The 16249-nt window shown below is 46.1% G+C and overlaps 1 protein-coding gene across 2 annotated transcripts in view; it reads left to right on the top strand.

The window, feature by feature from the left end:
• The first annotated feature begins 696 nt into the window (after positions 1 to 696).
• Positions 697 to 16249, top strand: part of zbtb16a (zinc finger and BTB domain containing 16a) — a 125714-nt gene continuing 110161 nt past the window's right edge. The window contains exons 1-2 of one of the 2 annotated variants that reach the window (XM_035435136.1): positions 697 to 820; positions 4399 to 5785. In XM_035435136.1, coding sequence (XP_035291027.1) covers positions 4503 to 5785 — 1283 coding nt within the window. In that variant the 5' untranslated portion in view covers positions 697 to 820; positions 4399 to 4502. Of the gene's footprint in view, positions 821 to 1840; positions 1928 to 4398; positions 5786 to 16249 lie in introns of those variants that run through there. The other variant, XM_035435137.1, reaches the window with a different exon arrangement.

Below are 16249 nucleotides of genomic sequence, written 5' to 3'. Positions count from 1 at the left end.
GCCTCAGACTAGACATGGACCTCAGGAGCTGCAAGTAGTATTATTCTGGTAAATTCCTACTGACAAAACTGGAATTTGATTTTGATACGAGAAAAGTGCAACTTTTATGTAAGATGTTTCCATGAAAACTTCACGCATGTCTATATATGCCACTAAAATAATTTGAACATCGAATGTGGTGCGTTCCTGTATTTTATGAACAAGTAGGCTACTTGCCAAGATGATTGATTTCTGATTTTGGAACCCTGTTAAGAGTACAGTAGGTAGCCAGATACAATAGCCTATGTAAAACAAAAGCTTGGTTAAAGTTCCCGTATTGCATGCACTAAGTACATAATATGAAGTGCATGCGAGAAGGTCTTTCGTTTAAAAATATAAATAGTTTAGTATTATTGGCTACAACTCTGAACGAATGCAACGCATAGAATGTCATTATATGACTTATGTCTAGACGTAGGCCTAATTAATGTCTTGTAGCCTACAGGTTCATTATACTACTGAAAATTATTATTATTGTTATTATTATTATTATTGATTGTTTCCTTGGTGGCAGCCTTGGAGTCAATGCCGCCTAATTAATCCACACAAGATCAACATTTAGCATTAAATATGGCAGCCCCCTAGGTGTCTCACTTTCGCAGTGTTTGCATGAATCCTCGAGAAAGAAGAAGAGTGAGTCAGTACGTTGACGTCACCATTGTGTTGATTTGCTAACCCGAAAGCAGAGACGAGTTAGTGCGTGAGAGAGCGGGTACTGTGAACTGCGTTACTATGCTGTTGCCCTAATAACTACACATTGGGGACTAAACGTGCAAACTAGGTAAGTACATACAGTTTACGGTTTGCAGCTTATAAACACATAGAACGCTTACAGTCCCGTCTCTCTGCATGTTGGCTGTTGTCTTCGTACAGTTGAAGTGTTTATTATCATTAATAGTAAACGATGTTTAATCTCGTCACTTCAAACAACCACAATGTACGTGTTCGGCTGTAGCTTTACAACCAAGCTAAGTTGCGCTAGCCTATTGATGTTTTGGGTGAGTGTCACAAAGTATGCATTCGTGAAGACTGTTTAATCTAATCCACCAAAAAGTCAAACTGTTGCCTACTATAAGAGATGCTGAAGTTTACATGCAGCTAGCCTATATTAATATGGGGAACATCTAAAGATGTTACGTTGACGTAAGCGTCTGTTTTAGTATTCTGGAGATCACAACAGGGGGAACGTGCGGTCTGGTCTTACAGTTCGTTGCACACCAGACAGTATACGTGATACCAAATAAAAGCATCGTTTTATTCGCAAATAAAATGCTTAAATTATTTCAAAGACTTGTTTGGATATACCTTTGTGTCACCGTGTCAAGCCGTTCCTGTTTTTGATTGCAGTTTAATGGCCATTTAAATGTTAGGCTTGAAGCTTCATGCACTTGATGCGTTTGTAAAACCGTAACGTCAAAATCATAGGGTTAGCAACCTGAAAATGTGTCCACCTAAAGGGCAAAGATGTGCATCGAAACAGACCTTTTGATCTCTTTGTAACGATTACTTATTCTCATGATTGGGAAAACACCTATTGTCTCCGAAGACTAGAAATGAAAGAACCATAGGCTATTGGGGAGCAGGGAATTGAAATCATTGAATGCAGATGCCCCGCGCGCTCGAATTGTTATTTAGCCTAGATGAGTGTTTCGAGAGAGCGAGAGAACGGCAATATGTTAAATTATGACGCCCTCAAGCTGCGGTCATTTACTATAAACGATTCACGTGGGTTAATTAGTGTCTTCTGTAAAGTCACCAATTGAAATAGCTTTTCAAACAGTGGGAGTTCTGATGAAGAGATCATTTTGTCGGTTTGCTCTCTCCTTTCCCGATAAGCCCTGTACTTTTGTATTTGCTTTTATTGTCCGAGCTGAAGGTCCCCTTTAGTGTAAGTGTATTTCATTTCTGACTACCTTATTGTATAGCCTGTCTACATATATATATATATATATACATATGAGACTACATGTAGGCTACAACGCATTCAGGTATAATAAAGGGCTACAGTCAGCGCTTAGGGCAGAGTAAGCTGCACTGTTTTAAACAGGTTTTCAATTATCTGCCTATGGTCGGCGTCATTGTTTAACGTTTAATTAGCTGAAAGGACAGTAGCCTACGGACTTTTGGTGAGGTGTAGGCTGTATGTATATAGGCTGCATATGGGCTATGCCTTCTAATAACTGGACATTCGAAGTCTTCGAAAAACGTTGGGAATTAATTTTCTCGAGTAATAGGCTGCCTATAGAAAATATATGTTCAATAGCGTTACTTCTGTTATGTATGACGACTTGGGATTGTTTTCTGAAACGTTAATTTACATTGTTGCGCCGCGTAATTCACGTAATAATTTAACAGTCTCATTTTTCTTTTAGGCTAATCTATATAATCACAAAGGGGACCCAAATTTAAATCCAAGCACTAAAACGTCATTTATACATTCATATCAACAAGTAGTCCTATTTGGTGCTGCTTTTTTGTTTGCAAAGATCTCACCCGCAGCCAAAGGTCTCCACCGTCTTCCATGCGGACCAGATTTTTATTTTATCATACGCTTTGACTGATATTATTTCTGTAGCTCCTTTCACAGATGGTGTCAGTTTGCAAGTTGATTCGATCTGTAGGAAAGCCTTGTTTGTATAATTTAGCCGTGCAGAGTTATGCTGTTATAATAGCGGAACGTAGCCTGTAATGAAATTAATGTAGCCTATGCAGGCTATCACATTGAAGTGGTGATTTCTGTGTTTTAATAGCCTGTTTTCCCCGCACCTGTTTAGTTTGATAATTCAACCGAGTTTTCAGGGGATGTTACCCCAATAAATACTAGGTGTACCCTACAGCCATGCACCGAAATGAGAATTAACAGTAACCGTTTTCGCTGTTTAATTAATTTCTTCCTTTGGACAGCAGTGTTTCTGCAGTTTGGGAGTGCTAATTCTACACGTTCGTTTGACGTTTGTTATACACATTTAACAAAAGTTTTGTGGTTATTTCTCATTGTCTATCCCGCCAATTAAGGTTACAAATTTTCACTTTGAAACAATTTAGAAGTTCGGTCATATGCGTAGACTATCACCGGCGCCAGCGAACGCGTCCTCCAGTTTAAGTTTGCTGTATCGATTTTTCATTTTTCACGGGGTTATTGACCGATATTTAACGACTTATTAAAACCCACTCTCTCTACTTTTCATCGCCTGTTTTACTTAAATTTTATTGCAAGGGGGCACTGGCGTTTAAACGCAGATGTGGACGTGATGTTCACTTAGTGCACAGGCGCGGTGCCTTTGCGACATCCTCCGTTCCAGCTATTCCTGGCACTGTTTGCTGTGCACTCTATGCTCTCCTCAGTATTCCTGTCTGTGATGAGAATACCGAATAAGATTGCCAGTCCATTTTAGAATGGGTGTTGATGGTCTTTGTGAACCGAGCACTAACACATTCTAACAAAGGCCTGGAGATTGCCAGTTTTTTTCGCCGAAATCCGATAGCAGGTTCTGAAGACCTTAGTGTTCTCCCCGTAGTGCTATAATAACGGTCACAAAAAATGTATTATTCCGTGGAAGATCCCCAGTCGATATATTATAAGGTAGCGTACAGTACGTACCTTATGTCTGCCCTTTGAATTGGCTCTGAAGGGAATCGTTTCTTTTTATGTAGCCTACAACTTAAATGAAATCGGTTTTATGATATTCCATTTGTCCATGTTCGCGTTTTTGAGACAGAATATGGAAGGATGGCGTCACGCCGAGAGGGGTGGTGACTGTCTGGACAAGTAAAATTTTAAATAAAATTAAGCGTAAAATTGATTGGTGTACGCTTCAGTTTCGTTTCTTGTAAAATATTCTAGTCACTGTATTCTAATTGACGGCTATGAAACATTTAAACGGTTGAGCCAATTGAGTTGAGTGATGTCAAACGATAAGCTTATATTTTTTCTTTTCGAAGCGAAAAGTGGGCATGATCCCAAACGTGTTTAAATAATGTGTTTGCCATCGATATTTCCGTCAATTATTTATTTTTTGTTAGCATTTTATGCATTATTTTTTCTCTAACATTTATAATAGCTCAGTGGCAAAAGATGATGCTTTTCAAAAATGCCGGAATTGATAGCCATTGGCAGGGGTTGTACATATTTAAATTTAAGACAGGAACGTTTGACTGTTCAAAAGTATTTTTGAATTATCTTCAGTGTACTAAATGACAGGCAGTATTTCCATGATAAAACTAACAGGGCACATATCCATGTTAAAACTAATTGCATCCAGCAGTTTTTCTGTCATCATAATTGAAGATGCAATTGATACAAATTGCATTCTTCCTTGTTTAATTGTTATTGTTGCTTTTGTCTCTCATTTTTTTCAGATTATAACCTTATCTCATTTACAAAGATTACTGAACAAGCACCGACCAGGGGTGGGAGTTGGAGGACAGCCCCATGTGTTGGTTTGGCGGATTTCGGAGACGTTATGGATTTGACTAAAATGGGTATGATCCAACTCCAGAACCCGAGCCACCCCACGGCACTCCTGCAGAAGGCCAACCAGATGCGCCTGGCAGGAACGCTGTGCGACGTGGTCATCATGGTGGACAGCCACGAGTTCCACGCCCACCGGACCGTGCTGGCCTGCACCAGCAAGATGTTTGAGATCCTGTTCCACCGCAACAGCCAGCACTACACCCTGGACTTCCTCTCGCCAAAGACCTTCCAGCAGATCCTGGAGTACGCCTACACTGCCACGCTCCAGGCCAAAGTGGAGGACCTGGACGACCTGCTGTACGCGGCCGAGATCCTGGAGATCGAGTACCTGGAAGAGCAGTGTCTCAAGATCCTGGAGACCATCCAGTCCTCGGACGAGAACGACACGGAGGTCAGCATGCACGACGGCGGCGGCGGCGAGGACGACGACGACCGCAAGGCCCGACACGGGAAGAATGCGCTGATGTCCAAGAAGCACCATTCCATGGAGGAGGGCGGCTACGCGGCCTCCGCCCAGCAGGGCCCGGGCCTGGCCGGCATGGTGGAGCAGAGCCCCTCCGTGTCCACCTCCTTCAGCCTCTCCACCATGTCCCCCACCAAGGCGGCGGTGGACAGCCTCATGAGCATCGGCCAGTCCCTGCTGCAGGCCGGCATGCAGCACAGCGCCAGCGGGGACCTGCTGGCCCAGGGCAACCCCCAGCCGCTGCTGGCCGAGGTGAAGACGGAGATGATGCAGGTGGACGAGGCGGGGGGGCGGGAGAGCCCCCGCGCCGCGGAGTCGGGGGGCTCCTCCAGCAACGGGGACAGGGGCGGGGACCCGGACAGGAACCGGGACGGCCCGGGCACCCCCACCAGGAGCAGCGTGATCACCAGCGCCCGCGAGCTGCACTACGCCCGGGACGAGGGCGCGGGCGGCGACCCGCAGGGCGAGGCGGGCCCCATGGGGCTGGAGGGCCTGGGCGTGGGACCGGGCGGCCTGACGGAAAAGCACCTGGCCTCCCTGTACGGCGTGCCCGCCAACCACAAGAGCGAGGCGGCGCTGTCCATGCCCGGCTCGGTGGCCTCGTCCCTCGGCATGCCCCCGGGCCTGGCCATGTCCATGGACTTCAGTGCCTACGGGGCGCTCCTGCCCCAGAGCTTCATCCAGAGAGAGTTCTTCAGCAAGCTCGGCGAGCTGGCCAGCGGCATCAAGACGGACGGCCGGGGCCAGAACGAGCGGTGCAACGTGTGCGGCGTGGAGATGCCGGACAACGACACCGTGGAGCAGCACAGGTGAGCAGAACGCGCCCGCGGGCACGCTGACGCCTCGGCGTTTTTACCGTACTTCACGCCGTCTCTCGTTTTGTGGCATGAGGTGATTCAAAAAGCTCGGAGGTTTCGGTGTGATAGCGGCGGCAGCCGGATAATAGATGCAATCGTGAATGCGCAAATAAACGAATAAATAATTGGAAAACGCCATCTTCAGCCTTCTGCGCTCAACGCCTGCGCTTCACAAATGATTCTTTGTGAGATGTGCTGCCGGGGTGTTTATTGAAATGCACAGGCGCTGGTTCTGTGAGCTCTTTTAGTGCATTGCAGTCTGTGACAGATTCCTTAAGTGATATTTACTCTCGCACCGGGCTCAATGCACAAACCAGTTTGAAGTTTGTTTTTACGCTTTAAATCTTCACTGTGCGGGAGTGATATTCCGTACTGATTTAAGAGTGCAACTTTATTCAGATGATGTAGATGTATTGTTAGTGAAGAAATGTGGCTATTTCCTATTTTGTGGTGTATGGCACTGGAATGCACTCTTGGCTCGTTTAAACAGTCATTTTTTAAATTATAGTCAGTTTCAAGTCACTAATATTGTCTACAGGGTGCTTTTGATTTTCTCCATCTGTCTGCCTTTGGCCTTTCTTTACATTTAGTTTCCCATTTACATGCTGGTTATGACTTCAGTTGCTTTCATGTGCGTAGGACATGGTGTATTTCCTGTGCAGCTTCTCTATTTTGCTTTGCTAAGCGACACTTGTTTCATGGACTTTTAAAACTGTGCTCTCATCGAAAATGTTACAAATTTCATTGTTAAATTTGCATTGCATTTATTTAGAAGAGATGTAATTCATTTATTATTTCATAATGTTACTGTCAAAATAATGTGTTTTAGGCTGATGGTTAACTACAGAGAGCTGAGTGACTGTGTTCTCATGAATGGACGGTCTGTCCTTGTGGGCATTAGGGTCTGTTTGCTGAGTGCTAATAGCTAGGTCAACTGCAGAACTGTTGTCAGAGGTCCAGCAGTGTTCATCAAAACTAACTACTGGAAAGATCCACTTATGATGGGCTAAATCAGAATGGTGGACAAGGAGAAAAACACAGCGTATCAGTTTATTTTTAAAAATTGTTCCTCTGACCCCTGTTGTGATGTTTGCGTGGCTTTTGTTGAAGTGCATGAATTGAACTAGTTTGAGTTTGGTTTTTGATCTGATTGGTTTATCATCCATTTTGGCAGTGCTTTGACATTTTGGAAAGAGTGGAACAAAAGCTGAGGATGAGTTTCTCTGCTGTATGTGAAAGTAATCGGCATAATGAAAAAAGCGTCTCACTAAAAGTTAGTGTGTGCAGTCCTGTTGTGCTTTTGCTATCTCTAAAAGGCAATGCCCCAAGTCTCATGAAAGACACACTTAGTTCATGGTTGCCTGTGTTAGCTTTGTGGCTAGATAGGTGAAACTTGAAAGTGGCACAAGAAGAAAAATGATCAACCCTAGGTGAGATGAAAAAAGGGAACGGATGTATGAATTAAATACAAAAAGAACCAATTTACTAATTGTCTGGCTGTTTAATGTCAGTATTATAAAGCTGGCACCCATACCCCTGTCTTCACATACTGTGATTGTTAGTTCATGTAATTTTACCCCTGTGGTCTGATTGCAGGGACCTGTCCACTTAGTGTCAAAAAAGGGTCCTGACCTGTCCAAAAAACCAGAAGCAAAAATCCACTGAAATTTGGTTGTGTTTAACTGAGATTAAGCGTTATATTTTTTATGCTGATTATGGAATGCATTATATAAATATAGCCAAATAATAAAACTATTAGCTTGCTTACATTGGTGCACCATCTTTGTAGTTTACTACCTTACATACCGGCTTTGCCACTGCACCCCCTAGTGGAAGGGCAGGTAGTGCATCACTAGGCCAGTGAGCTGATTACTACCAGACCAGGCTTGATGACTGGCGACTGGTACGGCCTGCTGAGCCTATCAGCGGCACTTTGGCGAATGGGGGGATGGGGGTGGGGTTTGGTGGGTGGGTGAGGGGGGTTTGGCTAATGGAAAGCAGCTTGGCCCCCTGGCCCCGTGGCGTGGCCGGGGACGTGGGGGTCGGCCAGGGCCCCTGCCGTCCAGGACAAGGAAGCCCTTATTAGCTTTATGAGAGAGGCAGGCTGCCTCCCCAGGAAATGAGCCCTGCACCAGGGACCCTGGCCCTGACCTCCACAGGGTAACCTTTGGGCCGCTGGGTCCGCCTCTGCTTCTCGTCAGCGGGACAGAGGGAGGGGGCGGGTGGGGGGATGGGGTGGTCGGCCAGGGGCAGTTGGGGACCCCGGGGTGGGGCCCCAGAGCGGGGGGCCAGGGGCGAGAGGAGGGCAGTGCGGGTGAGCTGAAGATGTTTAGCGTTGCGTGTGTTGGGGGGATGTGGGGGGGCTCAGGCACCGAGGTTCTTTCATTGACAATATGGAGCTTGCTAGCAATATTGACTTCTCCACTCCTGCTTAACTTCAGATTGGTGTGTAACATTCATGCATTAAAACAAAATTAACCCACGGGTCAAGTGCTTTAGTGGTTGTGCATAAGAGATGGGCTGTTGCCGCGTCCAGTTAAGCATCTAGCGCAGGGCTTGGGTTTCTTAGCGATCCATTTCGCCGGCTGGTAGATTACACTGGCAAGCCTCAGTCTTTATCTCACACTGGATAGAGCTGGCTGAGTTAATTGCATTCTGTTTAGTGTTCTGCTTCCAAAGGAGCATAAGAAAAATGTCTTGGAAATGAATAGCCTTATGGTGAGAGATACCGCACCGATACAGGCCGCCGCTGCAGTGCTACCTGTGCACCTCAGCCAGTAAAGCAGCGCTCAACGTCAAACGCCAGGACGCTGCAGCGCGAAAAGCGCTACTGAGCTACTGGTGCAGATGATTGACATCTTTATTTCTCTTCGGTAAAAAGATGGCTGGCCAAACAAAAAGGCGGGGGGGGGGGGGGGGGGTCCTATTCAATAGGAATGAGATGGGGGGGCGTGGCCTGTAAATCTGCGCTGTAAAACCTGCTGCTCAGGATCTCCTTGCCTTTTTTTGGGGGGGAAGATGGAGCTGTGCTGTTAAATCAGTCCCCCTAAAAAGAGCTGGAAGGACCGTCTCCTTCACAACGAGCGCCGTGCGCTTGCAGCGGCAACCTTTTGCCACCGCGGCCGCCGCTCTCATTGACTGAAAATAGGCCGAGTTTGGCCTGCCTGACAGCGCAATCACCGCGCCCGCGGAGAACCCTTCGCCGTCTGAGCAGGGCGGCTGCAGAGGGCGCTGATATTTATCCTGCCTCGCTCCGAAAACGCTCCTCTCCTGCGCGCTCCTTTTTCTGTGTTTCCCTGTGAGGATGCCTTCACACGGAGGCACCGGAGTTTTAATGCTGAAGGCGTGTTAAGTGTTTACTGTTAGGCGATTTTAGGTTAAACTTCTCCCTGAAGTGTGCAGGGACATTGTCCCATTCAGGGAGTGAAAATTTGGACCTTTTTCGTTCCCCCGGTCCGGATGCTCCGCTCCCCCCCCCCCCCCCGTTCTGCGCTCTCCCCCCCCTCCCCCCCCCCCTCCGGCGAGTTAGGGAGCCCCGCCGTGCCTGGAGCCGGAGGGCAGGTCCCGAGCCCTCGCCGCTTTGACATTTCACCCCGGCGAGGACCCGCTCCCTAATCCGCAGGAATGTGCGGCGGGCGGAGTTCAGCCCAGGATACCGCTTCCACACTTCTCCCAAAATGTCACGCCGGCGCGTACCCAAGCGCTGATTGAATAAATTTCCTCCTCCTCCTCCTCCTCCTCCTCCGTAACTGCCAGGGCCCAAATGTCTTTTGACTGTCTCCATTTATTCTCATTTCTTGTCTTAAAAAAGCGTAGTTTAGAAGAAGGAACGGAGGACAACTGCAGTGAGCTTATTTCTCGGAGGTTTTCAGACATGTAATTGTGCAAAGTGCTGGTGTGTAGCGAGGCTGGTGTGTAGCGAGGCTGGTGTGGCGAGGCTGGTGTAACTCAGCTGCGGCCTCCGCGTGTTTACTCTTCTTTGTTTGGCTGTCGGGGCCGAGCCTCATCTCCAGATTGGCGCTCGAATTCATGTGATGTGCGTTCCTTTGGGTTGGTGAGGAAGATTAGCCATTGGCTACTGGTTTTCCTGGCGGCGCCTGGTTGGTTTTAAAAAAGCGGGGAAGAGCCGTTTGGGTTTAAAGGCCCCGGTCTGGCCCCCGTTCGTCTGCATGCGGGTGCCGTGGTGTGCGAAGGCGCGGAGGATGGGACGAGTTCAAACAGTCTGCCGTTTCTGAGTCTGATCCATTAACGGCAATGCCTAATGGCTAACTTCGCAGAGAACAGAAGGGTTTATTGGGTTCTAAAGAGACTTGAGAGACTTTTTAAGCAGAACAGACTGGTAATGAACTGATTTTGATCAATAACTTTCCCTTAATTGTCCGTCTTGATGTCTGTCTGCCTTTAAAACCTTTAAAGAATATTTTGAAGTATAAAATGTTCTTTCTTGACTAGTTTTCCTCCTGTGTCACCATTGCACACAATTGCTCTATTTGAATTGGGCTCATTGGTTTAATTATGCAGATTTTTAATTGGACTAGCCTGGGGACGTCTCGCAAATCATCTTTCGGCATGCACAAGGACTTCGTGAATTTGTGAATCCTGCTCTTCAGGAATGAAATGCAAAATGAAATGCTAAATGACGAGCTGCTGGTGTATTGGGTAGCGTGATGGTGACTGTAGCGGAGTGGTCGTACCTCCTGCGCTTGTGAGCGTTAGGTTGTCTTTGTCAGTTTCTAACGCCTTTTGAAAAGCCGTACCCTGACAGCTCAACAGTGTGCAGGACAACGATTCTTGTGACTAATTGGCAAATATTTCCCAGTGTCCCTGAACCACAGCCGTTACATGTGAAAATATTCCTGTTCTGAGTTTGTCTGGTGCAAGCAGGTCAGGTTTACTGGCTGTAACCGTTTCCAGACGTGTGTGTGTGTGTGTGAGTGTGTTTGCGTACGCGTGCATTTATATATGAGCGTATGTGTGAAAGTGTGTGTGTGTGTGTGTATGTGTGTGTGTGGGGCTGTCTGGCTGAATGAATGCATTAGTAAGTGCCTGCTTCCTGTGCAAATTTGACCTGTTCCATTCAGTCCACTGTGCCCTGGGTTATGTCATAAAGCTCAGAACAGCTCAATGAGATGTAGATTGGCTCCAAAATGAAGGGGAGGGGGCTTTGTGTGTGTATGTGTATACATGTATGTGTGTGTGTGTGTTTGTGTGTGTGTATGTATGCACGATGCATGTGCATATATGTGTGAGTGTGTATATATGCATGTGCATATATATGTGTGTGTCTGTGTGGGGTGGGGGGGGGGGGGGGTGAAGTAGCCTTCAGCGGTAATATGTTGACATCTTGGGGAGATTTATGACGGAGGGATTCATAAACGAACGAGTCTGTTTGTTTTTCGATCGCCCAAGGTTTCCTACAGGGGCTAAATCAAAGCTCTATCTTGCCCGCGCAGCAACTCGTAACTGGAGACGCGCTTTGACAGGCTTATATTTTTCTGTTTGGGTCCGTGCGTTTGCACGCTGAGACTTTTCTGGGGAGGGTTGGGGGGGGTGGGGGCGGCATTACGGCAGTATGTTAGTAACCCCTTGAAAGGAAAATAATCAGTTTGCGAAGCACAGTAATTGCTAATAAATAAATACAGGATGGTTCCTGCTTAACATGCCGAACACAGTGTGTGAGTCAAAGGGCCTGCCTCAGGTTTGTCTGTACTGCTGCTGCGGAGCATTGTTATGCAGATGACTGGCTGTTAATGTACATCCCCTCAAGCACATTCTTCTGTTTTTTTTTTTTTTTTGCTGAAACCTCCACAGCGGTTAGTTAAACAAAAGAAAAGGGATTTTTTTAAAAAGCTGCAAAAAAGCTACGTACTATTTTCACACCCAAAAGACAGTTTTTAATCATGTTCTGTATTGGCACACTTCAAGCTTCATCCTGAGCAATGACATTGTCTATGCTAAAGTGAAACGTAAGAATTTCATGTATGATAATGCAAAAACGCTTGTCTTTTGAATGCTAAACTAATGTTGTGTATGTGTATGTAAATATATGTGTTACGTGCATATAGAATTGGCACTAGCTTTCAGAAGTCTGCATTTACGAAATATAGGCAAAATATATTTTTTAACTGAGAAATATTAAAAATATATATTTATTGTCGCCTTTCATATTTAAAGTAGACACACCTTAGTGTAACTCTGGTTGAAAGGACTGTTCCTACTTACTAAGGATTTCACTACAGATCTCACTCAGCTAGCTGTGAGTCCATGCTAATGTTAGCGAGATGAGAAATGTGTGCGAGCGGTGTAGTTGTGCACGCATTAGGCATATGGGCTAATGGTGTAAGATGAACATGATTGCAGCCGTGCGGGAGCATAAATTGTGGATGGTTAAGTTGCAAGTTGGTTCCTTGCCATGTACTCTGTAATGAGGCTGCTCGCTAATTTTAAGTTGCTCATACAGGTGTTGCCTGCATCGGATCAGAAAATCGCGTTCCCACCGGCACTGCCCACATGTTCAGCCTTCTCCCAGGTGTTTGTTTTGGTTAGATAATCACAGTCAAACCCAAAAGCATGCAACTTGAAATTACCTTGAAATAATCAACACTGTTGCTGTTGTCGTGGGTAGGTAGGGAGGCATATTTTGTTAGAATTTTCTGTTTTGGATAATTTAATCAATCCGATTCCCACCCCTTTTTATAGGCTACTCTCAGAATATTACAAATCTGTGCAGGTTTTGTGAATCTGTACAGACATTTCTCAACTCGGAACTGAACCGAATGTCACAATCATTATGTCTGGACTCAGTGTGCAGAACATAGTATGTTCTTTTAAAAAAAAAAATTATTATTCATGGAAAAGACAGAATCTCTGTCAGTGTCAAAGTCAGCCCCGCATTCCCGAGGGAGCGTAACTTGCCGAACGGTGTTACGGATTTCCATTGTTGCCGTCCCTCAGAATGAGACCGCATGCAGCTCTTTAAAAGGCATTTATCACGGGGCTGTTCTCGGAGATGGGACATTCTGTACCACCCAGCAATACGAGCCACGTCGGGTGGAAGCAGGGTGCCGAGCGGAAGCCTCCAACAGGTGGCTCATTACGATCCTCCGCCTCTAACAAGAGCCAGAATGGCCCCTAGTAAGAGCCGGAATGGCTGAAACCGCTCCGCATTAGAATGGTTATTTTCCATCTCCCAGTTCTGCACCTGTCCCCCCTGTGAAGTTGGGAGAGGTGCCAGGGTACGCGGCTGCTAGTCCCACCCCCCACCCCCCACCCCCGGTACGGGCGTGTTAAACAGAAGGTACAGATCTTTTATCTGCGCATATCTGCAGGGCTGATAACCTCCGCGGTCTTCTCGTGAGCATGCTGGGAGTCGATGGGGCCGATAGCCGGCGCGCTCCTGCCTGCTGGAGGAGATAAGGTGAGAGGTGCATCTTTTCAGATATCTGAGGAGGTAGCGCCAGCCTGCAGCTCACGCTTAGCGCGTCCCCCAAAAACCACCGGTTCCAAACGAACGCAGCGGCCTATCAGATCCCCGCTCAAGCTGCTAAATTTTAGCACACTTCTTAGGTGTTGTCATTTATATTGCAGACAACCCCAACCCATTGTTAGTCGCCTGGCATTCATTAATGCCGGTGTACTTTTTATATTAATATTATATTTTCTTAGAGGATGACCGCAAAGCCCCAGCTAGGGATTAGAACCCACAGGCCTTTAGGTTATTTGGTTAGTTCCATAACCACTATTCCACTGTCTCCTTTTCTTTCTTTGTTTCCCTCTGTTTTTTTCTCTTTCCCTCTCACTTTACTCTTTTTAACTTTGATTTTTATTCCTTTTATTCCTTTCTCACTCTTGCATCTGCCTTGCTTTCTTTCTACTCATCCTTCTCTACCTCAGTTTCTCTTTCTCCCACTCCTCTTTTCTTCCCCTCCCTTTCTTTCTCTGTTGTCCCTTCACTTGTTTTCTCTCTCTCCCTCTCTCCTCCTCTCTCTCTCCCCCTGTCTCTGCCTTTGTCAACTAGGCTACTACCTGTATACAGAAAGAATTTTAGTGTTAAAATCTACTCTGATGGAGTACATTTAACTCTTAATTTGTTCCTTGATGCACTCAAAACTCTGTTAGAATTGATTTATAACAATGCATTTAAGCATATCCTAATATTTGTATTAGCGTGTTTCTTTTCATTGCATAGAATTGCGTTAGTCTAACTTCCAGGATGAAGCTCAGCAGTAAAAAAAAACACAGAGAATTTGCCACAGGTGAGGCTGATGAAGCATAATTAATGCCATATATTAGCCACAGTTCAGCAAAGACTTGCATGGGTCAACTGGGAGCATTAGGAGCCCCTATGCGCAGTACCCTTGACGAGCTCATTCGCCCTGCTTCAGTAGCACGTCTAGCGCCGCGCGCGGTTCACAGATGGTGCTAGCCAGCACACTCACTTCGGCGAGGACTTGACTCGTTAGTCTCTCGTTAGTTCTCGCTCCTTCCCTCCACTAGTTATACGCGATTGAGCTTAACGAGGCACTCGGCCACTGTGTGAAAAGCACTCTGGAAATCACAAGCGCCCATAAAAGGTGCTGTTTCCAAGTCATTTCGTAGTCTGTAAAGTTTTTCAATTTTAGACTGGGGAAGGCCGAAATGTTCCCTCCTCGCCGCTTTGTTCGCGGCACGGTTGCCACGGAATTGTTTAAAAGTGGGCGTGGGAATAAAATGGGGGAAGCGTGACGGTACAGCGTTGATCGAGCGTGTTTTCCGAAGCCAAGTGTCTGCAGTTCTGAAGCTTGTGTAAAAAATAATTCAGATTCATTCAGTTTTTTATTTTTTTTCTGACTCGCCTTCTTTCAAGTCATTCCAAAATCTCTAATGGGGGGAAAGGAGCTTTCAAAATAGAATTGAGCATTGAAACATAAACATTGATGGTTTACGCTTTATTAGATCGCATAGAGGGGGAAATTTGCTTGGTGTTGTTATACATTCCAGTCAACTGGATAAAATTGAGGACATTTCCCACAGTAACACATCATAAACATTACGTGTTTTACACAAGCAACATTCCACATTGGCGTCCATTTGAAAAAATACAGTGCGCTCTGGAATTACTGGCACCCTTGGTAAAAATGAGCGAAAAAATGTTGTTGTTTATTAGCTTAACCTTGCATTCAGAATGTGATGAGAGGTAAAATTGCTCAAAGAAAATTTCTTCATGAAAGTATTTTTTTCCAAAAACATTTGTCACAATGATTGCCATCCCTAGAAATTCTTAAACAAAATTTAACAATTTATAAATGTAGCACGTTAAAGAATTTGTAAGCGATCACAATATAATTGCCTTATGTTGCTGAGCGTAAATTTCATCCTGATTTTTGTTTGTTGAGGGTGACAATTTTGGAGGGCACTGTATAAATAGAAATATGAAACATGAAAAAATAACTGTTTGACTGTCATAAAACATAATAATTTGTATTGAACAAGTTGCCAAATCACAATTTCAACTTGTATTGCAATTACAATTACAAGTTACCTATATTTTGTGTTGTGGAATTTGGCCACAAACTGCTTCTAGCTGTTCAGCAGGTTTCAGTTGGGTTGGTGGGAACTTTCCCCTAAAATGAACCCTGAAATTAACTCTTTCCCCTAAAATGAACTCTTTTTTGCCTGAAATGAACTCTCTTTCCCCTAAAATGAACTCCTTTTTTCCCTAAAATGAACTCTTTCCCCTAAAATGAACTCTTTTTTTCCCTGTTCGTACATTTTTTAAATGCGCAGGTAATGTCTTTGTTCAGGCCTGTGTAAATTCATTCATGCAGTGCAGTGCATACCTATGAGGTTTCCTTTTGAATGGAGAGTGCAGGTTCTACCTCAGCAGCCTAATTTAGTCCTCCCCCCACCCCCCCCCCCCCCCCCCACTTCTTTTGCTTTCCGTCTTGATTGTGAGGTGCGATGCGGTCATTACACCGGACGTTGATTCGGATGATTGGAGTAAGGAGCGGCGCGGGGGGAGAGGGGGGCGTGGCGCGCTGCTCCGCCGCCGCCTGCGAGCCGGCCTGATTGCGCGGCGTCCCTCTCCTCCTACTCCGCCGCCGCGGAAACGGGGGGACGGGCGCCGGGGCGCCGGGAGATCAGGCCCAAATCAGCTGGAGGGCTCTCAGGGATCCGCCGGGGGCGTCGCGGCGCCGCCGCCCCACGAGGAGATCAATCACGGGCAGGAGACGACACCTGCTGCTGGGGACTCGCGAGCCTGAGCGGAGGAGCTGGAGGACGATAAAGGGATTACATTTACCCACGTCTACATCCCTGCACTCCTTATTACAGCTCTTATAATTCAGCCTCTCTCTCTCTCTCTCTCTCTCTCTCTCTCTCTCTCTCTCTCTCTCTCTCTCTCTCTCTCTCTCTCTGTCTCTCTCTGTCTCTCTCTGT

This window comes from Anguilla anguilla, chromosome 9 (assembly GCF_013347855.1).
Source record: "Anguilla anguilla isolate fAngAng1 chromosome 9, fAngAng1.pri, whole genome shotgun sequence".
Classification (NCBI taxonomy): Eukaryota; Metazoa; Chordata; class Actinopteri; order Anguilliformes; family Anguillidae; genus Anguilla; species Anguilla anguilla.
The sequence above is the reverse complement of the archived record's forward strand: the minus strand, read 5'-3'. Positions and strand labels throughout refer to the sequence as shown.